Source organism: Oncorhynchus nerka, linkage group LG27, assembly GCF_034236695.1.
Source record: "Oncorhynchus nerka isolate Pitt River linkage group LG27, Oner_Uvic_2.0, whole genome shotgun sequence".
Lineage (NCBI taxonomy): Eukaryota > Metazoa > Chordata > Actinopteri > Salmoniformes > Salmonidae > Oncorhynchus > Oncorhynchus nerka.
Genome location: NC_088422.1, coordinates 100,437,778 through 100,464,637, shown reverse-complemented (window position 1 = coordinate 100,464,637; position 26,860 = coordinate 100,437,778). Strand labels below are relative to the sequence as shown.

General features: G+C 44.0%; 1 protein-coding gene and 1 pseudogene across 1 annotated transcript in view; one reads left to right on the top strand and one right to left on the bottom strand.

Moving 5' to 3' along the window:
- Positions 1–4,951, bottom strand: part of LOC115126599 (junctophilin-3-like) — a 30,641-nt gene extending 25,690 nt beyond the window's left edge. Inside the window, 1 exon segment of the mRNA XM_065011878.1 lies at positions 4,208–4,951. Within this exon segment, the coding sequence (XP_064867950.1) occupies positions 4,208–4,589 (382 nt within the window). The 5' untranslated portion in view covers positions 4,590–4,951.
- LOC135565428 (junctophilin-3-like) overlaps positions 1–26,860 on the top strand; it is a 225,378-nt pseudogene that overhangs the window by 50,744 nt on the left and 147,774 nt on the right.

The following is a 26,860-nucleotide window of genomic DNA, read 5'->3' as shown; positions in this document are numbered from 1 at the left end:
GCCTCTCCTCTGCACCTGGCCTCTCCTCTGTACCTGGCCTCTCCTCTGCACCTGGCCTCTCCTCTGTACCTGGCCTCTTCTCTACACCTGGTCTCTCCTCTGCACCTGGCCTCTCCTCTGCACCTGGCCTCTCCTCTGCACCTGGCCTCTCCACTGTACCTGGCCTCTCCTCTGCACCTGGCCTCTCCTCTGCACCTGGCCTCTCCTCTGCACCTGGCCTCTCCACTGTACCTGGCCTCTCCTCTGCACCTGGCCTCTCCTCTGTATCTGGCCTCTCCACTGCCAATCAGTTATTCCTCTACGTTCTTGTGGATTTATATAGAAAATTGATGCAGATTTGAATGATTTTATGTGTGGCATGATTGCTAGTTAACCTATTGCAGATCTGGACAAACGATCCACCTACCACTATTGTCACTATGTACAGAGGGCAGGATAGAGTTGACTGTATACTAAACGTGTAGAAAAGTGTAGAGCATAAGGGAAATACCAAAACACCTTGGTAGGGGAGGAGCGTGCAGGCAGATTAGGAAATGTGGCTGTATTGAAGAAATTATTTTGTTAAACCTGCAAAATGGGGAATGTAAACCAGGGGAAAATGCACTACCCTCCCCTGTGCCTAATAATACAAATAAATAAAAATCCCCCATCCCTCCCCAAAGCAAAACAAAAAGCTAGACAAACCTCCCTTATTTTGGACCGGCCCACCTCAGTCAATTTCAAACTGTCCCTTTGCGCCCAAGTCAGAAAACCCCAGTGACAATGCCAAAGCACCAATCAGGGCGCAGAACACAGAGAGTCTCCAGTGACAGGCTGACCTGCTGTCTCGGCGTTACCATGGCGATTTACAGTACAGAGGCATCTGTGGTATAATGCAGAGAGCGAGAGAGGGATAGGGAGAGAAAGAGAATGGATGTGTATATAGTAGGGAAGAATAGAGGAGGGGGAATAGAGGAGGAATAATAGAGGAGGGGGAATAGAGGAGAAGGCAAAGAGGAGGGGGAATAGAGGAGGGGGAATAGAGGAGGAGGAATAGAGGAGGAAGAATAGAGGAGGGGGAATAGAGGAGGAAGAATAGAGGAGGGGGAATAGAGGAGAGGGAATAGAGGAGGAAGAATAGAGGAGGGGGAATAGGGGAGAGGGGAATAGAGGAGGAAGAATAGAGGAGAGGGGAATAGAGGAGGGGGAATAGAGGAGGAGGCATAGAGGAGGGGGAATAGGGAGAGGGGAATAGAGGAGGAGGAATAGAGGAGGGGGAATAGGGGAGAGGGGAATAGAGGAGGAAGAATAGAGGAGGGGGAATAGAGGAGAGGGGAATAGAGGAGGAAGAATAGAGGAGAGGGGAATAGAGGATGGGGAATAGAGGAGGGGGAATAGAGGAGTGGGGAATAGAGGAGAGGGGAATAGAGGAGGAGGCATAGAGGAGGGGGAATAGGGGAGAGGGGAATAGAGGAGGAAGAATAGAGGAGGGGAATAGAGGAGGGGGAATAGAGGAGGAAGAACAGAGGAGAGGGGAATAGAGGAGGGGGGAATAGAGGAGGAGGCATAGAGGAGGGGGAATAGAGGAGGAGGAATAGAGGAGGGGGAATAGGGGAGAGGGGAATAGAGGAGGAAGAATAGAGGAGGGGGAATAGAGGAGGGGGAATAGAGGAGGGGGAATAGAGGAGAGGGGAATAGAGGAGAGGGGAATAGAGGAGGAGGCATAGAGGAGGGAGGAATAGAGGAGGGGGAATAGGGAAGGGAGGAATAGAAGAGGAGGAATAGAGGAGGGGGAATAGAGGAGGAGGAATAGAGGAGGGATGAATAGAGGAGGGGGAATAGAGGGTTGAGGAATAGAGGAGGGGAAATAGAGGAGGGAGAAATAGAGGAGGGAGGAATAGAGGGGGAATAGAGGAGGGAGAATAGAGGAGAGGGGAATAGAGGAGGGGGAATAGAGGAGGAGGCATAGAGGAGGGGGAATAGAGGAGGAGGAATAGAGGAGGGGGAATAGGGGAGAGGGGAATAGAGGAGGAAGAATAGAGGAGGGGGAATAGAGGAGGGGGAATAGAGGAGGGGAATAGAGGAGAGGGGAATAGAGGAGGAGGCATAGAGGAGGGAGGAATAGAGGAGGGGAATATGGAAGGGAGGAATAGAAGAGGAGGAATAGAGGAGGGGGAATAGAGGAGGAGGAATAGAGGAGGGAGGAATAGAGGAGGGGGAATAGAGGGTTGAGGAATAGAGGAGGGGAAATAGAGGAGGGAGAAATAGAGGAGGGATGAATAGAGGAGGGGGAATAGAGGAGGGAGAATAGAGGAGGGAGAATAGAGGAGGGGGAATAGAGGAGGGAGGAATAGAGGAGGGAGGAATAGAGGAGGAGGAATAGAGGAGGGAGGAATAGAGGAGGGGGAATAGAGGAGGGAGGAATAGAGGAGTGAGAATAGAGGAGGAGGAATAGAGGAGGGGGAATAGAGGAGGGAGGAATAGAGGAGGGAGGAATAGAGGAGGAGGAATAGAGGAGGGAGGAATAGAGGAGCGGGAATAGAGGAGGAGGAATAGAGGAGGGGGAATAGAGGAGGAGGAATAGAGGAGGGAGGAATAGAGGAGGGAGGAATAGAGGAGGAGGAATAGAGGAGGAGGAATAGAGGAGTGGGAATAGAGGAGCGGGAATAGAGGAGCGGGAATAGAGGAGGAGGAATAGAGGTTTGGGGAATAGAGATGCTGAGAGGATATAACGATTCAACAGGCTTTTCAGATAAGATGGTGGCAGGCAGTCAGATGCTATATACATGTAAAAAAAACTGATGCATTTCAGTTAGCTGACATTACTGGCAGCATCATTGTTTGTCTTTGCGTGGTAACATGTACTATACTGCTGGTCCACATGAAGTGTTCTGCTCTCACACCACTTTATTACAGAACTGGAAATAGCAATATAACCTACATACTCTGTCTTTGTAAAGCTTGCACACACACATAGGGCCTAGCCCAGATCCAGACCTAGTCCTGAATGTTCTCTAGGATCTAGTGCCAGTCTGCAGGGGCTCATTTCTGATTCAGCTAGCCCAGATCCAGACCTAGTCCTGAATGTTCTCTAGGATCTAGTGCCAGTCTGCAGGGGCTCCTCTCTGATTCAGCTAGCCCAGATACAGACCTAGTCCTGAATGTTCTCTAGGATCTAGTGCCAGTCTACAGGGACTCCTCTCTGATTCAGCTAGCCCAGATCCAGACCTAGTCCTGAATGTTCTCTAGGATCTAGTGCCAGTCTGCAGGGACTCCTCTCTGATTCAGCTAGCCCAGATACAGACAGAGTCCTGAATGTTCTCTAGGATCTAGTGCCAGTCTGCAGGGGCTCCTCTCTGATTCAGCTAGCCCAGATACAGACAGAGTCCTGAATGTTCTCTAGGATCTAGTGCCAGTCTGCAGGGGCTCCTCTCTGATTCAGCTAGCTCAGATCCAGACAGAGTCCGGAATGTTCTCTAGGATCTAGTGCCAGTCTGCAGGGGCTCCTCTCTGATTCAGCTAGCCCAGATACAGACCTAGTCCTGAATGTTCTCTAGGATCTAGTGCCAGTCTACAGGGACTCCTCTCTGATTCAGCTAGCCCAGATACAGACAGAGTCCTGAGTGTTCTCTAGGATCTAGTGCCAGTCTGCAGGGACTCCTCTCTGATTCAGCTAGCCCAGATCCAGACCTAGTCCTGAATGTTCTCTAGGATCTAGTGCCAGTCTACAGGGGCTCCTCTCTGATTCAGCTAGCCCAGATCCAGACCTAGTCCTGAATGTTCTCTAGGATCTAGTGCCAGTCTGCAGGGACTCCTCTCTGATTCAGCTAGCCCAGATCCAGACCTAGTCCTGAATGTTCTCTAGGATCTAGTGCCAGTCTGCAGGGGCTCCTCTCTGATTCTCTGTATGTTTCAGACCTTTTACTGCCGACTGGGGAGGTGACCTGTATATTGTTATCAATCCCAGCTGAAATAGTTCTCAGATATGGGATAACCATTTCAGATACAAGGGGAGTCAGGTAGAGATACTGTATGAAAAGAGATGGAGAGAACAGAATACAATGGGATGAGGGTTGAAAGGAGGATGATAGGTACAGGATAAGGAGAGGGTAGAGTGACCCTTATAGCACCTGTTTTATAGTGGGTTAACACCAAAATAGAATGAATACAAGTGTGCTGCATAGTAAGAGCAACCTCAGCGTGATGGCTTGGTGTGTCCCTTCCTTACCTCCATCAGAGTACGTCTCAGTCCCGTATCCATCCTGCAGGCCGTTGCTCCAGGTCCCTTCGTAACGGGCCCCGCTAACCGTGCTCTCCAGTTGGCCATAGCGTCCCTTGAAGCCCTGCGTCCACTCCCCCCTGTAGTCCCAGCGGCCCTTGCTCTCCACGCCGACACCGTGGCGTTTCCCCTGCGCCCACGTGCCCTGGTAACTATTCCCGCTGGGCCAGGTGTAGACGCCCAGGACCTCGAAGCCGTGGCTCCAGGCCCCGGCGTACTCCCCCTGACCCTGTGGCCCTGTGCAGACCCCCTGGCCATGGGCCTTGCCCTGCTCCCACCCTCCACAGTACGACCCCCCGTCATCAAAGTCAAACCTGCCTCCAGTGGACATGCATGAAACAGGTTTAGGCAAAATCCTCAGAACGTCAAGAAGAGAAAATCAGGTTTACACAGAAAGATCAGGGCCGGGAGGTGAAGATGGAGTTAGAATCATGAAGGTTTAGATCTCCTAGTATTTCCCTTTACCTTCTTGTTGTTGTTTTTTTAATGATAATGGAATCAAAAACAGGTTCCCCGTTTTGTACAGAGCAGGGCTTGGTCCAGAGAACATCACCTGGGACGGAGAGAGAGGTTTCATCTGTCTGTCAATGGAGGTGGCAGGATCTGGATCTTGGTCTGGGCCTGGCGCGGTGTTAAGGATGCTAGATGCTACTGCCGGCCGAGCATTCTGCTTCCCACGGCTGTATGCGCTCCTCCTCCTCTCCTCCTCCTCCTCCTCCTCTCCTCCTCCTCCTCCACCCTCCTCCTCCTCCACCCTCCTCGCCAGCTGGGATGGCACTAACCCACTCACCTCTCCGTTGGCTGGGGCACTCCAGACAGGCTAGGCCCAGGCTTTTCTAATAGTCCCAGAGGCCCTGACGGCAGCAGCGCCACAGCAAGCACAGCCTGATGAGCTCAATCAGACATACCACCACCACCCGTCTAGCTGTGCCGTACTGGCACACAGAAATGGAGAGAGGATAGAGATGGGAGAGGGAGAGAGGATAGAGACGGGAGAGAGATCGTACCTCACCAGTACGCCCCAGAAATAAACAGAGATGGGCTATAGCTATAGAATGGGCTGGAAACATCCAAACACACCCATCCGTAAACACACACACGCACACACTGAACACACACACACCTCAGACGACCTAACCGACTGTGTATTTCCCCTTTGCTCCCCTCTTCTTCTGTCTTGTTCTCTCCTTCCTCCTCCTCCTCCTCCCCACTGTGCTCTTGCAGCGCTGTAGCGATGGAGCTGCAGTCTCTCCTGAACAACATGGGAGGAGGGTTGATGCAACAACAAAATATATATATAATGATTGTCTTCCTTTCCTCTTAATCTTCTGTATTTAGAGCTCAACCCCCTTATGTCTGGGTCGTTAATATATCCAGTTTCCCACAAGTCATATGGTGTTGATCTCTCGGTCTCTTCTCTCCCTTGCTTTCTCTCTCTCTCTCTCTCGCTCTAAAATCTGCTCATTACTGAAGGACTGGTCCACCCCATCCAATACCCCTCCCCCACATGCTCCCTCTCTCCCTCCCTCCTCCTGTAGGCTCTTAAAGAGACAGGGATACAGGGACAGGGGAAGAGCAGCGTATGTTCGGTTCACTGCACTGGTCCTTTGGGGATAAATCCTGCTTTCCCTAATTACCTAGTGGTCTAATGATCTACCTCTCTCTCTCTGTCTCTCTCTCTCTCCCTCTCTCTCTCTCTCTCTCTCTCTCTCTCTCTCTGTCTCTCTCTCTCTCTCTCTCTCTCTCTCTCTCTCTCTCTCTCTCTCTCTCTGTCTCTGTCTCTCTCTCTCTCTCTCTCTCTCTCTCTCTCTCTCTCTCTCTCTCTCTCTCTCTCTGTCTCTCTCTCTCTCGCTCTCTCTCTCTCCTCTCTACCTTTCTCTCAATTCAATTCAATTCAAGTGGCTTTATTGGCAGGGGAAACATATGTTAACATTGCCAAAGCTAGTGAAGTAGATAATATACAAAAGTGAAATAATCAATACAAATTAACAGTCAACATTACACAAAGACATTACAAATGTCATATTATATGTATATATACAGTGTTGTAACGATGTGCAAATGGTTAAAGTACAAAAGGGAAAATAAATAAACATAAATATGGGTTGTATTTACAATGGTGTTTATTCTTCACTGGTTGACCTTTTCTTGTGGAAACAGGTCACACATCTTGCTGCTGTGATGTCACACTGTGGTATTTCACCCAGTAGATATGGGAGTTTATCAAAACCGGGTTTGTTTTCAAATTCTTTGTGGATCTGTGTAATCTGAGGGAAATATGTCTCTCTAATATGGCCATACATTGGGCAGGAGGTTAGGAAGTGCAGCTCAGTTTCCACCTCATTTTGTGGGCAGTGTGAACACAGCCTGTCTTCTCTTGAGAGCCAGATCTGTCTACAGCGGCATTTCTCAATAGCAAGGCTATGCTCACTGAGTCTGTACATAGTCAAAACTTTCCTTAAATTTGGGTCAGTCACAGTGGTCAGGTATTCTGCCACTGTGTACTCTCTGTTTAGGGCCAAATATCATTCCAGTTTGCTCTGTGGGGTGTGTTTGTGTTTGTGAACAGAGCCCCAGGACCAGCGTGCTTAGGGGACTCTTCTCCAGGTTCATCTCTCTGTAAGTGATGGCTTTGTTATGGAAGGTTTGGGAATCACTTCCTTTTAGGTGGTTGTAGAATTTAACATCTCTTTTCTGGATTTGGATCATTAGCTGTTATCGGCCTAATTCTGCTCTGCATGCATTATTTGGTGTTCTACGTTGTACACAGAGGATATTTTTGCCGAATTCTGCATGCAGAGTCTCAATTTGGTGTTTGTCCCATTTTGTGAATTCTTGGTTGGTGAGCGGACCCCAGACCTCACAACCATAAAGGGCAATGGGCTCTATGACTGATTCAAGTATTTTTAGCCAGATCCTAATTGGTATGTTGAATTTTATGTTCCTTTTGATGGCATAGAATGCCCTTCTTGCCTTGTCTCTCAGATCGTTCACAGCTTTGTGGAAGTTACCTGTAGTTTTTTGTGTGCTCTAGGGCAACGGTGTCTAGGTGGAATTTGTATTTGTGGTCCTGGCGACTGGACCTTTTTTGGAACACCGTTATTTTGGTCTTACTGGGATTTCCTGTCAGGGTCCAGGTCTGATAGAATCTGTACAGAATATCTAGGTGCTGCTGTAGGCCCTCCTTAGTTGGGGACAGAAGCACCAGATCATCAACAAACAGTAGACATTTGACTTCAGATTCTAGTAGGGTGAGGCCGGGTGCTGCAGACTGTTCTAGTGCCCTCGCCAATTCGTTGATATATATGTTGAAGAGGGTGGGGCTTAAGCTGCATCCCTGTCTCACCCCAAATGGTGTTTTTGCCCATTTTAACCGCACACTTGTTGTTTGTGTAGATGGATTTTATAATGTCGTATGTTTTTCCCCCAACACCACTTTCCATCAATTTGTATAGCAGACCCTCACGCCAAATTGAGTCGAAGCATTTTTAAAAAAATCAACAAAGCATGAGAAGACTTTGCCTTTGTTTTGGTTTGTTTGTTTGTCAATTTGGGTGTGCAGGGTGAATACGTGGTCTGTCATACGATAATTTGGTAAAAAAACAATTTGACATTTGCTCAGTACATTGCTTTCATTGAGGAAATGTACAGGTCTGCTGTTAATGATAATGCAGAGGATTTTCCCAAGGCTGCTGTTGACTCAAATCCCACGGTAGTTATTGGGGTCAAATTTGTCACCACTTTTGTGGATTGGGGTGATCAGTCCTTGGTTCCAAATATTGGGGAAGATGCCAGAGCTAAGGAGGATGTTAAGGAGTTTTAGTATAGCCAATTGGAATTTGTTGTCTGTATATTTGATCATTTCATTAAGGATACCATCAACACCACAGGCCTTTTTGGGTTGGAGGGTTATTATTTTGTTCTGTAGCTCATTCAAGGTAATTAGAGAATCCAGTGGGTTCTGGAATCCAGTGGGTTCTGGTAGTCTTTAATAGTTGATTCCAAACTTTGTATTTGATCATGTATATGTTTTTGCTGTTTGTTCTTTGTTATAGAGCCAAAAAGATTGGAGAAGTGGTTTACCCAGACATCTCCATTTTGGATAGATCATTCTTTGTGTTTGTTTAGTGTTTTCCAATTTTCCCAGAAGTGGTTAGTCTATCGATTCTTCAATTACATTGAGCTAATTTCTGACATGCTGTTCCTTATTTTTCCATAGTTTATTTCTGTATTGTTTTAGTGATTCACCATTGTGAAGGCGTTGACTCAGGTTTTCCGGGTCTCTATATTTTTGGTTGGACAGGTTTCTCAATATCTTTCTTAGGTTTTTGCATTCTTCATCAAACCATTTGTCATTGTTGTTCATTTTATTCGGTTTTCTATTTGAGATTTTTAGATTTGATAGGGAAGCTGAGAGGTCAAATATACTGTTAAGATGTTCTACTGCCAAGTTCACACCTTCGCTATTACGCTGTACGCTCTTGTTGGCTGGCCCTCGCTTCATACTTGTCGCCAAACCCACTGGCTCCAGGTCATCTACAAGTCTTTGCTAGGTAAAACAGCTGCCTTATCTCAGCTCACTGGTCACCATAGCAGCACCCACTCGTAGCACGCACTCCAGCAGGTATATTTCACTGGTCACCCCCAAAGTCAATTCCTCCTTTGGTCGCCTTTCCTTCCAGTTCTCTGCTTCCAATGACTGGAACAAACTATAAAAATCACTGAAGCTGGAGGATCATATCTCCCTCACTAACTTTAAGCTCCAGCTGTCAGAGCAGCTCACAGACCACTGCATCTGTACATAGCCCATCTGTAAACAGCCCATCCAACTACCTCATCCCCATACCGTTATTTATTTATTTTGCTCCTTTGCACCCCAGTATTTCTACTTGCACATTCACCTTCTATCACTCCAGTGTTTAATTGCTATATTGTATTTACTTAGCCACTATGGCCTATTTATTGCCATACATCCCTTATCTTACCTCATTTGCACACACTGTATATATACTTTTTCTATTGTGTTATTGACTGTACGTTTGTTTATTCCATGTGTAACTCTGTTGTTGTTGTTTGAGTCGCACTGCTTTGCTTTATCTTGGCCAGGTCGCAGTTGTAAATGAGAACTTGTTCTCAACTAGCCTACCTGGTTAAATAAAGGTGATCTGGTCTATCTGGTTAAATAAAGGTGATCTGGCCTACCTGGTTAAATAAAGGTGATCTGGTCTACCTGGTTAAATAAAGGTGATCTGGTCTACCTGGTTAAATAAAGGTGATCTGGTCTACCTGGTTAAATAAAGGTGATCTGGTCTACCTGGTTAAATAAAGGTGATCTGGCCTACCTGGATTGAATTTGTTGTTGCCTAATTGTTTTTTTGGTAGGTTTCCAAACTACATTCCTTCCATCTATAGCATTTCTTAATATTACTCAGTTCCTTGGGCTTTGATGCCTCATGATGAAGTATTATTGCTCTGTTCAAGTACACTGTGATTTTGCTGTGATCTGATAGGGGTGTCCGTGGGCTGACTCTGAGAGACTCTGGGTTGAGGTCAGTGATAAAGTAGTCTACAGTACTACTGCCAAGAGATGAGCTATCAGTGTACCTACCATAGAAGTCCCCTCGAAGCCCACCATTGACAGCGTGCAACAGAGCTGCAGGAGTTGTGACCCGTTTTTGTTGGTTATGTTGTCGTAGTTATGTCTAGGGGGGCATATGGGGGAGGGAATGCTGTCATCTCAAGGTAGGTGTTTGTCCCCCTGTGTGCTGAGGGTGTCAGGTTTTTGTCCGGTTCTGGCATTTAGGTCACCACAGACTAGTACATGTCCCTGGGCCTGGAAATGATTGATTTCCCCCTCCAGGATGGAGAAGCTGTCTTCATTAAAGTATGGGGATTCTAGTGGGGGGATATAGGTAGCACACAGGAGGACATTTGTTTCTGTTAAGATAATTTCCTTTAGAATTTCTAGCCAAATGTAAAATGTTTCTGTATTGATTAATTTAATGGAGTGAGTTAGGTCTGCCCTACACCAAATTAGCATAGCCCCTGAGTCCCTTCCCTGTTTCACACCTCTCCCTCTGTCTCTCTCAATTCAATTTGAAGGGCTTTATTGGCATGGGAAAGATACACTGAGTGTACAAAACATTAGCAACACATGTCTTATACTGAGTTGCACCCCTTTGCCCTTAGAACAGCCTCAATTCGTTGGGGCATGAACTCTACAAGGTGTTGAAAGCGTTCCACAGGGATGCTGGCCCATGTTGACTCCAATGCTTCCCACAAATGTGTCAAGTTGGCTGGATGTCCTTTGGGTGGTGGACCATTCTTGATACACATCAAAAACTGTTGATTGTGAAAAACCCAGCAGCTTTGCAGTTCTTGGGACACTCAAACTGGTGCGCCAGGTACCTACTACCACACCCCGTTTAAAGGCATGTACATCTTTTGTCTTGCCCTTTCACCCTCTGAATGGCACACATACACAATCCATGTCTCAATTGTGTCAAGACTTTAAAAACCTTCTTTAACCCATCTCCTCCACCTTCATCTACACTGATAGAAGTGGATTTAACAAGTAACATCAATAAGGGATCATAGCTTTCACCTGGATTCACCTGGATTCACCTGGATTCACCTGGTCTTTTGTACAGTCATTGCAAGGCAAGTGAAATAGACAATAAACAAAATGAACAATCAGAAATGAACAATCAGAAATGAACAATCAGAAATGAACAATCAGAAATGAACAATCAGAAATGAACAATCAGAAATGAACAATCAGAAATGAACAATCAGAAATGAACAATCAGAAATGAACAGTAAACATTACACTTACAAAATAATTTAGATATTTCAAATGTCTGTCTCTCCTCTCTCGCATCATCTCTACTCTCTGTCTTTCTGTCTTTCTCTCCCCCTCCCTCTCTCTCCCCCTCTCTCTCTCCCCTCTCCCCTCCTCCTCTCTCCCCTCACTCCTCTCTCCCCTCTCCTCTCCTCCACCTCCTCCTCTCTCTCTCTCTCTCTCCCCCTCACTCCTCTCTCTCTCCCCCTCACCTCTCTCTCCCCTCACTCCTCTCCCCTCCCCTCTCTCTCTCTCCCCTCTCCCTCTCTCTCTCCCCTCCTCCTCTCTCTCCCCTCACTCCTCTCTCTCTCCCTCTCCTCTCTCTCCTCACTCCTCTCCTCTCTCCCCACTCTCTCTCTCTCCCCCTCACTCCTCACTCTCTCCCCCTCTCCTCTCCCCTCACCTCTCTCTCTCCCCTCCTCCTCTCTCTCCCCCCCCTCTCTCTCTCTCCCCTCACTCCTCTCTCTCCCCTCACTCCTCTCTCTCCCTCCTCCTCTCTCTCCCTCTCTCTCCCCTCACTCCCTCTCCACTCCTCTCTCTCTCCCCTCACTCCTCTCTCTCTCCCCCTCACTCCTCTCTCTCCCCTCACTCCTCTCTCTCCCCTCCTCCTCTCTCTCCCCTCAATCCGCTCTCTCCACTTCCTCCTCTCTCTCCCCATCACTCCTCTCTCTCCCCCTCACTCCTCTCTCTTCCCCTCACTCCTCTCTCTCCCCTCACTCCTCTCTCTCCCCTCAATCCTCTCTCTCCACTTCACTCCTCTCTCTCCCCATCACTCCTCTCTCTTCCCCTCGCTCCTCTCTCTCCCCTCACTCCTCTCTCTCCCCCTCACTCCTCTCTTCACTCCTCTCTCTCCCCCTCACTCCTCTCTCCCCCTCACTCCTCTCTCCATCCTCTCCCTGTTTCCTCTTTAAGAGAAACAACTGGAAAGTCAGCTATGTATTTAGTTGTATACTAGTGGCTCTGTGTCTGTGATTGTCTGATTCGTAAAGTGTACTTCGGACTTCATTTCTGTATTTATAACATTGTAATAAAACAAAGCAGACAAACTGATGAGATGACTTCCGACTGACATGACCTTTAGTTGGAGTTCTCCTGCTCTTCTTCTGGCCAATTGCATGTCAGAGAGTCAATAGATCTTTACTGTGCATCATGAGATCCATTGTCTTCAGAAAGCATTCATACTGCTTGACTTATTCCACATCTTGTCGTGTCACAGCCTGCATTTAAAATGGATAAAAACATTTTCCTCACCCATCTACACACAATACCTCATAATGATATATTGAAAACATTATTTTAGACATTTTTGCTAATATATTGAAAATACAGAAATATCACATTTACGTAACCACTGCTAAGGGCACTGCAGCGCCAGCTGTGCCACCAGAGAATCTGGGCGACGCACAATTGGCCTAGCGTCGTCCGGGTTAGGGAGGGTTTGGCCGGTAGGGATGTCCTTGTCTCATCGCGCACCAGCGACTCCTGTGGCGGGCCGGGTGCAGTGCACGCTAACCAAGGTTACCAGTTGCACGGTGTTTCCTCTGACACATTGGTGCGGCTGGCTTCCGGGTTGGATGCGCGCTGTGTTAAGAAGCAGTGCGGCTTGGTTGGGTTGTGTACCGGAGGATGCATGACTTTCGACCTTCGTCTCTCCCGAGCCCGTACAGGAGTTGTAGCGATGAGACAAGATAGTGGATTCTTCCGTAGTGTCCTCCCATGAACACAGTGTTTTACGTTTTATAGACTCGTCAACACAGATGTTAGCATGTTCCAGAGATTTCTGTAAGTCTTTAGCTGACAATGCTAGGATTCTTCTTAACCTCGTTGAGCTTTCTGCACTGTGCTCTTGCAGTCATCTTTGCAGGACGGCCACTCCTAGGGAGAGTAGCAACAGTGCTGAACTTTCTCCACTTATAGACAATTTGTCTTTCCGTGGACTGACTTTTAGAGATACTTTTGTAACCCTTCCCAGCTTTATGCAAGGCAACAATTCTTCATCTTAGGCCTTCTGACATCTATTTTGTTTGCGGCATGGTTCACATTAGGCAATGCTTTTTGTGAAAAGTAAACTCACATTTTGTGAGTGTTTTTTATGGTGCAGGGCAGCTCAAACCAAAATCTCTAATCTGGTCTCATTGATTGGACTCCAGGTTAGTTGACTCCTGACTCCAATTAGCTTTTGGAGAAGTCATTAGCCTCGGGGGTTCACACAATTTTTCCAACCTACACTGTGAATGTTTAAATAATGTTTTCAATATAGACAAGAAAAAATACAATAATTTGTGTGTTATTAGTTTAAGCAGACTGTATTTGTCTATTGTTGTGACTTAGATGAAGATAAGATCAAATTTTATGTCAAATTAATGCAGAAATCCAGGTAGTTCCATAGGGTTCAAGGTTCACATACTGTTTCCTGCCACTGTACATAGCAGGGTTGGGATCCATTACATTTCAAGTCAATTCAGGAAGTACATTGACATTCCAATTCAAACTCTCTTCAATGCTTTTCAATGGGGGAAATTTGGTTTTGGAATTTGGTTTACATTTTTTGGGAATTGACTGGAATTGAAATGGTACTGAACCCAACCATAGAATATAGCATTTTAATTACATCAAAGCCAGTGGAGGCTGCTGAGGGGAGGACGGCTCATAATAATGTCTGGAACGGAGCGAATGGAATGGCATCAAACGCACAAGATCCACTGGTTCTGCTCCGACCATTACCACGAGGCCGTCCTCCACTGATTCTGCTCCGTTACCACGAGGCCGTCCTCCACTGGTTCTGCTCCGACCGTTACCACGAGGCCGTCCTCCACTGATTCTGCTCCGACCGTTACCACGAGGCCGTCCTCCACTTATTCAGCTCCAACCATTACCACGAGGCCGTCCTCCACTGATTCTGCTCCGACCGTTACCACGAGGCCGTCCTCCACTGATTCTGCTCCGACCATTACAACGAGGCCGTCCTCCACTTATTCAGCTCCAACCATTACCACAAGGCTGTCCTCCACTGATTCTGCTCCGACCATTACCACGAGGCCGTCCTCCGCTGGTTCTGCTTCAACCATTACCACGAGGCCGTCCTCCACTGATTCTGCTCTGTTACCATGAGGCCGTCCTCCACTGATTCTGCTCCGACCGTTACCACGAGGCCGTCCTCCACTGATTCTGCTCCGACCATTACCACGAGGCTGTCCTCCACTGATTCTGCTCTGTTACCACGAGGCCGTCCTCCACTTATTCAGCTCCAACCATTACCACGAGGCCGTCCTCCACTGATTCTGCTCCGACCGTTACCACGAGGCCGTCCTCCACTGATTCTGCTCCGACCATCACCACGAGGCGGTCCTCGACTGATTCTGCTCCGACCATTACCACGAGGCCGTCCTCCACTGATTCTGCTCCGACCGTTACCACGAGGCCGTCCTCCACTGATTCTGCTCCGACCATCACCACGAGGCGGTCCTCGACTGATTCTGCTCCGATCATTACCACGAGGCCGTCCTCCACTGATTCTGCTCCGTTACCACGAGGCCGTCCTCCACTGATTCTGCTCCGACCATTACCACGAGGCCGTCCTCCACTGATTCTGCTCCGACCATTACCACGAGGCTGTCCTCCACTGATTCTGCTCCGACCATTACCACGAGGCTGTCCTCCACTGATTCTGCTCCGACCATTACCACGAGGCTGTCCTCCATTGATTCTGCTCCGTTACCACGAGGCCGTCCTCCACTGGTTCTGCTCCGACCATTACCACGAGGCCGTCCTCCACTGATTCTGCTCCGACCGTTACCACGAGGCCGTCCTTTGATCAAAGTTATCTTTATATTGCAAAATACATGACATCATAGTCAATGAAAGATACTTCTGATCAATGGACATTCTACCTCAAATCTTTTAGAAAGGCCCGGTTCAACAGGGTGATTATAGTGTAGGTACGGATTGTTCTTCCTGTTTACAGCATGTTGGCCTTTTGATTCTGTGTTAAACAAACTCATTGATTGTGGCTACACCTACCAGCCTAGGATTAGTGTTTTAGTTTATTGATTGTGGCTACACCTACCAGCCTAGGATTAGTGTTTTAGTTTATTGATTGTGGCTACACCTACCAGCCTAGGATTAGTGTTTTAGTTTATTGATTGTGGCTACACCTACCAGCCTAGGATTAGTGTTTTAGTTTATTGATTGTTGACCAGCCTAGGATTAGTGTTTTAGTTTATTGATTGTGGCTACACCTACCAGCCTAGGATTAGTGTTTTAGTTTATTGATTGTGGCTACACCTACCAGCCTAGGATTAGTGTTTTAGTTTATTGATTGTGGCTACACCTACCAGCCTAGGATTAGTGTTTTAGTTTATTGATTGTGGCTACACCTACCAGCCTAGGATTAGTGTTTTAGTTTATTGATTGTGGCTACACCTACCAGCCTAGGATTAGTGTTTTAGTTTATTGATTGTGGCTACACCTACCAGCCTAGGATTAGTGTTTTAGTTTATTGATTGTGGCTACACCTACCAGCCTAGGATTAGTGTTTTAGTTTATTGATTGTGGCTACACCTACCAGCCTAGGATTAGTGTTTTAGTTTATTGATTGTTACACCTACCAGCCTAGGATTAGTGTTTTAGTTTATTGATTGTGGCTACACCTACCAGCCTAGGATTAGTGTTTTAGTTTATTGATTGTGGCTACACCTACCAGCCTAGGATTAGTGTTTTAGTTTATTGATTGTGGCTACACCTACCAGCCTAGGATTAGTGTTTTAGTTTATTGATTGTGGCTACACCTACCAGCCTAGGATTAGTGTTTTAGTTTATTGATTGTGGCTACACCTACCAGCCTAGGATTAGTGTTTTAGTTTATTGATTGTGGCTACACCTACCAGCCTAGGATTAGTGTTTTAGTTTATTGATTGTGGCTACACCTACCAGCCTAGGATTAGTGTTTTAGTTTATTGATTGTGGCTACACCTACCAGCCTAGGATTAGTGTTTTAGTTTATTGATTGTGGCTACACCTACCAGCCTAGGATTAGTGTTTTAGTTTATTGATTGTGGCTACACCTACCAGCCTAGGATTAGTGTTTTAGTTTATTGATTGTGGCTACACCTACCAGCCTAGGATTAGTGTTTTAGTTTATTGATTGTGGCTACACCTACCAGCCTAGGATTAGTGTTTTAGTTTATTGATTGTGGCTACACCTACCAGCCTAGGATTAGTGTTTTAGTTTATTGATTGTGGCTACACCTACCAGCCTAGGATTAGTGTTTTAGTTTATTGATTGTGGCTACACCTACCAGCCTAGGATTAGTGTTTTAGTTTATTGATTGTGGCTACACCTACCAGCCTAGGATTAGTGTTTTAGTTTACTGATTGTGGCTACACCTACCAGCCTAGGATTAGTGTTTTAGTTTATTGATTGTGGCTACACCTATCAGCCTAGGATTAGTGTTTTAGTTTATTGATTGTGGCTACACCTACCAGCCTAGGATTAGTGTTTTAGTTTATTGATTGTGGCTACACCTACCAGCCTAGGATTAGTGTTTTAGTTTATTGATTGTGGCTACACCTACCAGCCTAGGATTAGTGTTTTAGTTTATTGATTGTGGCTACACCTACCAGCCTAGGATTAGTGTTTTAGTTTATTGATTGTGGCTACACCTACCAGCCTAGGATTAGTGTTTTAGTTTATTGATTGTGGCTACACCTACCAGCCTAGGATTAGTGTTTTAGTTTATTGATTGTGGCTACACCTACCAGCCTAGGATTAGTGTTTTAGTTTATTGATTGTGGCTACACCTACCAGCCTAGGATTAGTGTTTTAGTTTATTGATTGTGGCTACACCTACCAGCCTAGGATTAGTGTTTTAGTTTATTGATTGTGGCTACACCTACCAGCCTAGGATTAGTGTTTTAGTTTATTGATTGTGGCTACACCTACCAGCCTAGGATTAGTGTTTTAGTTTATTGATTGTGGCTACACCTACCAGCCTAGGATTAGTGTTTTAGTTTATTGATTGTGGCTACACCTACCAGCCTAGGATTAGTGTTTTAGTTTATTGATTGTGGCTACACCTACCAGCCTAGGATTAGTGTTTTAGTTTATTGATTGTGGCTACACCTACCAGCCTAGGATTAGTGTGTTTTAGTTTATTGATTGTGGCTACACCTACCAGCCTAGGATTAGTGTTTTAGTTTATTGATTGTGGCTACACCTACCAGCCTAGGATTAGTGTTTTAGTTTATTGATTGTGGCTACACCTACCAGCCTAGGATTAGTGTTTTAGTTTACTGATTGTGGCTACACCTACCAGCCTAGGATTAGTGTTTTAGTTTATTGATTGTGGCTACACCTACCAGCCTAGGATTAGTGTTTTAGTTTATTGATTGTGGCTACACCTACCAGCCTAGGATTAGTGTTTTAGTTTATTGATTGTGGCTACACCTACCAGCCTAGGATTAGTGTTTTAGTTTATTGATTGTGGCTACACCTACCAGCCTAGGATTAGTGTTTTAGTTTATTGATTGTGGCTACACCTACCAGCCTAGGATTAGTGTTTTAGTTTATTGATTGTGGCTACACCTACCAGCCTAGGATTAGTGTTTTAGTTTATTGATTGTGGCTACACCTACCAGCCTAGGATTAGTGTTTTAGTTTATTGATTGTGGCTACACCTACCAGCCTAGGATTAGTGTTTTAGTTTATTGATTGTGGCTACACCTACCAGCCTAGGATTAGTGTTTTAGTTTATTGATTGTGGCTACACCTACCAGCCTAGGATTAGTGTTTTAGTTTATTGATTGTGGCTACACCTACCAGCCTAGGATTAGTGTTTTAGTTTATTGATTGTGGCTACACCTACCAGCCTAGGATTAGTGTTTTAGTTTATTGATTGTGGCTACACCTACCAGCCTAGGATTAGTGTTTTAGTTTATTGATTGTGGCTACACCTACCAGCCTAGGATTAGTGTTTTAGTTTAGTGTTTTGATTGTGGCTACACCTACCAGCCTAGGATTAGTGTTTTAGTTTATTGATTGTGGCTACACCTACCAGCCTAGGATTAGTGTTTTAGTTTATTGATTGTGGCTACACCTACCAGCCTAGGATTAGTGTTTTAGTTTATTGATTGTGGCTACACCTACCAGCCTAGGATTAGTGTTTTAGTTTATTGATTGTGGCTACACCTACCAGCCTAGGATTAGTGTTTTAGTTTATTGATTGTGGCTACACCTACCAGCCTAGGATTAGTGTTTTAGTTTATTGATTGTGGCTACACCTACCAGCCTAGGATTAGTGTTTTAGTTTATTGATTGTGGCTACACCTACCAGCCTAGGATTAGTGTTTTAGTTTATTGATTGTGGCTACACCTACCAGCCTAGGATTAGTGTTTTAGTTTATTGATTGTGGCTACACCTACCAGCCTAGGATTAGTGTTTTAGTTTATTGATTGTGGCTACACCTACCAGCCTAGGATTAGTGTTTTAGTTTATTGTGATTGTGGCTACACCTACCAGCCTAGGATTAGTGTTTTAGTTTATTGATTGTGGCTACACCTACCAGCCTAGGATTAGTGTTTTAGTTTATTGATTGTGGCTACACCTACCAGCCTAGGATTAGTGTTTTAGTTTATTGATTGTGGCTACACCTACCAGCCTAGGATTAGTGTTTTAGTTTATTGATTGTGGCTACACCTACCAGCCTAGGATTAGTGTTTTAGTTTATTGATTGTGGCTACACCTACCAGCCTAGGATTAGTGTTTTAGTTTATTGATTGTGGCTACACCTACCAGCCTAGGATTAGTGTTTTAGTTTACTGATTGTGGCTACATACCAGCCTAGGATTAGTGTTTTAGTTTATTGATTGTGGCTACACCTACCAGCCTAGGATTAGTGTTTTAGTTTATTGATTGTGGCTACACCTACCAGCCTAGGATTAGTGTTTTAGTTTACTGATTGTGGCTACACCTACCAGCCTAGGATTAGTGTTTTAGTTTATTGATTGTGGCTACACCTACCAGCCTAGGATTAGTGTTTTAGTTTATTGATTGTGGCTACACCTACCAGCCTAGGATTAGTGTTTTAGTTTACTGATTGTGGCTACACCTACCAGCCTAGGATTAGTGTTTTAGTTTATTGATTGTGGCTACCACCTACCAGCCTAGGATTAGTGTTTTAGTTTACTGATTGTGGCTACACCTACCAGCCTAGGATTAGTGTTTTAGTTTATTGATTGTGGCTACACCTACCAGCCTAGGATTAGTGTTTTAGTTTATTGATTGTGGCTACACCTACCAGCCTAGGATTAGTGTTTTAGTTTATTGATTGTGGCTACACCTACCAGCCTAGGATTAGTGTTTTAGTTTATTGATTGTGGCTACACCTACCAGCCTAGGATTAGTGTTTTAGTTTATTGATTGTGGCTACACCTACCAGCCTAGGATTAGTGTTTTAGTTTATTGATTGTGGCTACACCTACCAGCCTAGGATTAGTGTTTTAGTTTTTATTGATTGATTAGTGCTACACCTACCAGCCTAGGATTAGTGTTTTAGTTTATTGATTGTGGCTACACCTACCAGCCTAGGATTAGTGTTTTAGTTTATTGATTGTGGCTACACCTACCAGCCTAGGATTAGTGTTTTAGTTTATTGATTGTGGCTACACCTACCAGCCTAGGATTAGTGTTTTAGTTTATTGATTGTGGCTACACCTACCAGCCTAGGATTAGTGGTTTATGATTGTGGCTACACCTACCAGCCTTTAGTGTTTTAGTTTATTGATTGTGGCTACACCTACCAGCCTAGGATTAGTGTTTTAGTTTATTGATTGTGGCTACACCTACCAGCCTAGGATTAGTGTTTTAGTTTACTGATTGTGGCTACACCTACCAGCCTAGGATTAGTGTTTTAGTTTATTGATTGTGGCTACACCTACCAGCCTAGGATTAGTGTTTTAGTTTATTGATTGTGGCTACACCTACCAGCCTAGGATTAGTGTTTTAGTTTACTGATTGTGGCTACACCTACCAGCCTAGGATTAGTGTTTTAGTTTATTGATTGTGGCTACACCTACCAGCCTAGGATTAGTGTTTTAGTTTATTGATTGTGGCTACACCTACCAGCCTAGGATTAGTGTTTTAGTTTATTGATTGTGGCTACACCTACCAGCCTAGGATTAGTGTTTTAGTTTATTGATTGTGGCTACACCTACCAGCCTAGGATTAGTGTTTTAGTTTATTGATTGTGGCTACACCTACCAGCCTAGGATTAGTGTTTTAGGATTAGTGTTTTAGTTTAGTGTTTTGTTTATTGATTGTGGCTACACCTACCAGCCTAGGATTAGTGTTTTAGTTTATTGATTGTGGCTACACCTACCAGCCTAGGATTAGTGTTTTAGTTTATTGATTGTGGCTACACCTACCAGCCTAGGATTAGTGTTTTAGTTTATTGATTGTGGCTACACCTACCAGCCTAGGATTAGTGTTTTAGTTTATTGATTGTGGCTACACCTACCAGCCTAGGATTAGTGTTTTAGTTTATTGATTGTGGCTACACCTACCAGCCTAGGATTAGTGTTTTAGTTTATTGATTGTGGCTACACCTACCAGCCTAGGATTAGTGTTTTAGTTTATTGATTGTGGCTACACCTACCAGCCTAGGATTAGTGTTTTAGTTTACTGATTGTGGCTACACCTACCAGCCTAGGATTAGTGTTTTAGTTTATTGATTGTGGCTACACCTACCAGCCTAGGATTAGTGTTTTAGTTTATTGATTGTGGCTACACCTACCAGCCTAGGATTAGTGTTTTAGTTTACTGATTGTGGCTACACCTACCAGCCTAGGATTAGTGTTTTAGTTTATTGATTGTGGCTACACCTACCAGCCTAGGATTAGTGTTTTAGTTTACTGATTGTGGCTACACCTACCAGCCTAGGATTAGTGTTTTTTTACTGATTTTAGCCTGATTGTGGCTACACCTACCAGCCTAGGATTAGTGTTTTAGTTTATTGATTGTGGCTACACCTACCAGCCTAGGATTAGTGTTTTAGTTTACTGATTGTGGCTACACCTACCAGCCTAGGATTAGTGTTTTAGTTTATTGATTGTGGCTACACCTACCAGCCTAGGATTAGTGTTTTAGTTTACTGATTGTGGCTACACCTACCAGCCTAGGATTAGTGTTTTAGTTTATTGATTGTGGCTACACCTACCAGCCTAGGATTAGTGTTTTAGTTTATTGATTGTGGCTACACCTACCAGCCTAGGATTAGTGTTTTAGTTTATTGATTGTGGCTACACCTACCAGCCTAGGATTAGTGTTTTAGTTTTTTGATTGTGGCTACACCTACCAGCCTAGGATTAGTGTTTTAGTTTATTGATTGTGGCTACACCTACCAGCCTAGGATTAGTGTTTTAGTTTACTGATTGTGGCTACACCTACCAGCCTAGGATTAGTGTTTTAGTTTATTGATTGTGGCTACACCTACCAGCCTAGGATTAGTGTTTTGTTTTTGATTGTTTACTGATTGTGGCTATTGATTGTGGCTACCTACCAGCCTAGGATTAGTGTTTTAGTTTATTGATTGTGGCTACACCTACCAGCCTAGGATTAGTGTTTTAGTTTATTGATTGTGGCTACACCTACCAGCCTAGGATTAGTGTTTTAGTTTATTGATTGTGGCTACACCTACCAGCCTAGGATTAGTGTTTTAGTTTATTGATTGTGGCTACACCTACCAGCCTAGGATTAGTGTTTTAGTTTATTGATTGTGGCTACACCTACCAGCCTAGGATTAGTGTTTTAGTTTATTGATTGTGGCTACACCTACCAGCCTAGGATTAGTGTTTTAGTTTATTGATTGTGGCTACACCTACCAGCCTAGGATTAGTGTTTTAGTTTATTGATTGTGGCTACACCTACCAGCCTAGGATTAGTGTTTTAGTTTACTGATTGTGGCTACACCTACCAGCCTAGGATTAGTGTTTTAGTTTATTGATTGTGGCTACACCTACCAGCCTAGGATTAGTGTTTTAGTTTTATTGATTGTGGCTACACCTACCAGCCTAGGATTAGTGTTTTAGTTTATTGATTGTGGCTACACCTACCAGCCTAGGATTAGTGTTTTAGTTTATTGATTGTGGCTACACCTACCAGCCTAGGATTAGTGTTTTAGTTTATTGATTGTGGCTACACCTACCAGCCTAGGATTAGTGTTTTAGTTTATTGATTGTGGCTACACCTACCAGCCTAGGATTAGTGTTTTAGTTTATTGATTGTGGCTACACCTACCAGCCTAGGATTAGTGTTTTAGTTTATTGATTGTGGCTACACCTACCAGCCTAGGATTAGTGTTTTAGTTTATTGATTGTGGCTACACCTACCAGCCTAGGATTAGTGTTTTAGTTTATTGATTGTGGCTACACCTACCAGCCTAGGATTAGTGTTTTAGTTTATTGATTGTGGCTACACCTACCAGCCTAGGATTAGTGTTTTAGTTTATTGATTGTGGCTACACCTACCAGCCTAGGATTAGTGTTTTAGTTTATTGATTGTGGCTACACCTACCAGCCTAGGATTAGTGTTTTAGTTTACTGATTGTGGCTACACCTACCAGCCTAGGATTAGTGTTTTAGTTTATTGATTGTGGCTACACCTACCAGCCTAGGATTAGTGTTTTAGTTTATTGATTGTGGCTACACCTACCAGCCTAGGATTAGTGTTTTTTTGAGCTACACCTACCAGCCTAGGATTTAGTTTTGATTGTGGCTACACCTACCAGCCTAGGATTAGTGTTTTAGTTTATTGATTGTGGCTACACCTACCAGCCTAGGATTAGTGTTTTAGTTTATTGATTGTGGCTACACCTACCAGCCTAGGATTAGTGTTTTAGTTTATTGATTGTGGCTACACCTACCAGCCTAGGATTAGTGTTTTAGTTTACTGATTGTGGCTACACCTACACCAGCCTAGGATTAGTGTTTTAGTTTATTGATTGTGGCTACACCTACCAGCCTAGGATTAGTGTTTTAGTTTATTGATTGTGGCTACACCTACCAGCCTAGGATTAGTGTTTTAGTTTATTGATTGTGGCTACACCTACCAGCCTAGGATTAGTGTTTTAGTTTATTGATTGTGGCTACACCTACCAGCCTAGGATTAGTGTTTTAGTTTATTGATTGTGGCTACACCTACCAGCCTAGGATTAGTGTTTTATTGATTTTATTGATTGTGGCTACACCTACCAGCCTAGGATTAGTGTTTTAGTTTACTGATTGTGGCTACACCTACCAGCCTAGGATTAGTGTTTTAGTTTATTGATTGTGGCTACACCTACCAGCCTAGGATTAGTGTTTTAGTTTATTGATTGTGGCTACACCTACCAGCCTAGGATTAGTGTTTTAGTTTATTGATTGTGGCTACACCTACCAGCCTAGGATTAGTGTTTTAGTTTATTGATTGTGGCTACACCTACCAGCCTAGGATTAGTGTTTTAGTTTATTGATTGTGGCTACACCTACCAGCCTAGGATTAGTGTTTTAGTTTATTGATTGTGGCTACACCTACCAGCCTAGGATTAGTGTTTTAGTTTATTGATTGTGGCTACACCTACCAGCCTAGGATTAGTGTTTTAGTTTATTGATTGTGGCTACACCTACCAGCCTAGGATTAGTGTTTTAGTTTATTGATTGTGGCTACACCTACCAGCCTAGGATTAGTGTTTTAGTTTACTGATTGTGGCTACACCTACCAGCCTAGGATTAGTGTTTTAGTTTATTGATTGTGGCTACACCTACCAGCCTAGGATTAGTGTTTTAGTTTATTGATTGTGGCTACATTGTGGCTACACCTACCAGCCTAGGATTAGTGTTTTAGTTTACTGATTGTGGCTACACCTACCAGCCTAGGATTAGTGTTTTAGTTTACTGATTGTGGCTACACCTACCAGCCTAGGATTAGTGTTTTAGTTTATTGATTGTGGCTACACCTACCAGCCTAGGATTAGTGTTTTAGTTTATTGATTGTGGCTACACCTACCAGCCTAGGATTAGTGTTTTAGTTTATTGATTGTGGCTACACCTACCAGCCTAGGATTAGTGTTTTAGTTTATTGATTGTGGCTACACCTACCAGCCTAGGATTAGTGTTTTAGTTTATTGATTGTGGCTACACCTACCAGCCTAGGATTAGTGTTTTAGTTTATTGATTGTGGCTACACCTACCAGCCTAGGATTAGTGTTTTAGTTTATTGATTGTGGCTACACCTACCAGCCTAGGATTAGTGTTTTAGTTTATTGATTGTGGCTACACCTACCAGCCTAGGATTAGTGTTTTAGTTTACTGATTGTGGCTACACCTACCAGCCTAGGATTAGTGTTTTAGTTTATTGATTGTGGCTACACCTACCAGCCTAGGATTAGTGTTTTAGTTTAGCCTGATTGTGGCTACACCTACCAGCCTAGGATTAGTGTTTTAGTTTATTGATTGTGGCTACACCTACCAGCCTAGGATTAGTGTTTTAGTTTATTGATTGTGGCTACACCTACCAGCCTAGGATTAGTGTTTTAGTTTATTGATTGTGGCTACACCTACCAGCCTAGGATTAGTGTTTTAGTTTATTGATTGTGGCTACACCTACCAGCCTAGGATTAGTGTTTTAGTTTATTGATTGTGGCTACACCTACCAGCCTAGGATTAGTGTTTTAGTTTATTGATTGTGGCTACACCTACCAGCCTAGGATTAGTGTTTTAGTTTATTGATTGTGGCTACACCTACCAGCCTAGGATTAGTGTTTTAGTTTATTGATTGTGGCTACACCTACCAGCCTAGGATTAGTGTTTTAGTTTATTGATTGTGGCTACACCTACCAGCCTAGGATTAGTGTTTTAGTTTATTGATTGTGGCTACACCTACCAGCCTAGGATTAGTGTTTTAGTTTATTGATTGTGGCTACACCTACCAGCCTAGGATTAGTGTTTTAGTTTATTGATTGTGGCTACACCTACCAGCCTAGGATTAGTGTTTTAGTTTACTGATTGTGGCTACACCTACCAGCCTAGGATTAGTGTTTTAGTTTATTGATTGTGGCTACACCTACCAGCCTAGGATTAGTGTTTTAGTTTATTGATTGTGGCTACACCTACCAGCCTAGGATTAGTGTTTTAGTTTATTGATTGTGGCTACACCTACCAGCCTAGGATTAGTGTTTTAGTTTATTGATTGTGGCTACACCTACCAGCCTAGGATTAGTGTTTTAGTTTATTGATTGTGGCTACACCTACCAGCCTAGGATTAGTGTTTTAGTTTATTGATTGTGGCTACACCTACCAGCCTAGGATTAGTGTTTTAGTTTACTGATTGTGGCTACACCTACCAGCCTAGGATTAGTGTTTTAGTTTATTGATTGTGGCTACACCTACCAGCCTAGGATTAGTGTTTTAGTTTATTGATTGTGGCTACACCTACCAGCCTAGGATTAGTGTTTTAGTTTATTGATTGTGGCTACACCTACCAGCCTAGGATTAGTGTTTTAGTTTATTGATTGTGGCTACACCTACCAGCCTAGGATTAGTGTTTTAGTTTATTGATTGTGGCTACACCTACCAGCCTAGGATTAGTGTTTTAGTTTATTGATTGTGGCTACACCTACCAGCCTAGGATTAGTGTTTTAGTTTATTGATTGTGGCTACACCTACCAGCCTAGGATTAGTGTTTTAGTTTATTGATTGTGGCTACACCTACCAGCCTAGGATTAGTGTTTTAGTTTATTGATTGTGGCTACACCTACCAGCCTAGGATTAGTGTTTTAGTTTATTGATTGTGGCTACACCTACCAGCCTAGGATTAGTGTTTTAGTTTATTGATTGTGGCTACACCTACCAGCCTAGGATTAGTGTTTTAGTTTATTGATTGTGGCTACACCTACCAGCCTAGGATTAGTGTTTTAGTTTACTGATTGTGTTACCAGCCTAGGATTAGTGTTTTAGTTTATTGATTGTGGCTACACCTACCAGCCTAGGATTAGTGTTTTAGTTTACTGATTGTGGCTACACCTACCAGCCTAGGATTAGTGTTTTAGTTTATTGATTGTGGCTACACCTACCAGCCTAGGATTAGTGTTTTAGTTTATTGATTGTGGCTACACCTACCAGCCTAGGATTAGTGTTTTAGTTTATTGATTGTGGCTACACCTACCAGCCTAGGATTAGTGTTTTAGTTTATTGATTGTGGCTACACCTACCAGCCTAGGATTAGTGTTTTAGTTTACTGATTGTGGCTACACCTACCAGCCTAGGATTAGTGTTTTAGTTTATTGATTGTGGCTACACCTACCAGCCTAGGATTAGTGTTTTAGTTTACTGATTGTGGCTACACCTACCAGCCTAGGATTAGTGTTTTAGTTTATTGATTGTGGCTACACCTACCAGCCTAGGATTAGTGTTTTAGTTTACTGATTGTGGCTACACCTACCAGCCTAGGATTAGTGTTTTAGTTTATTGATTGATTAGTGTTTTAGTTTATTGATTGTGGCTACACCTACCAGCCTAGGATTAGTGTTTTAGTTTACTGATTGTGGCTACACCTACCAGCCTAGGATTAGTGTTTTTTATTGATTTTATTGATTGTGGCTACACCTACCAGCCTAGGATTAGTGTTTTAGTTTACTGATTGTGGCTACACCTACCAGCCTAGGATTAGTGTTTTAGTTTACTGATTGTGGCTACACCTACCAGCCTAGGATTAGTGTTTTAGTTTTTGATT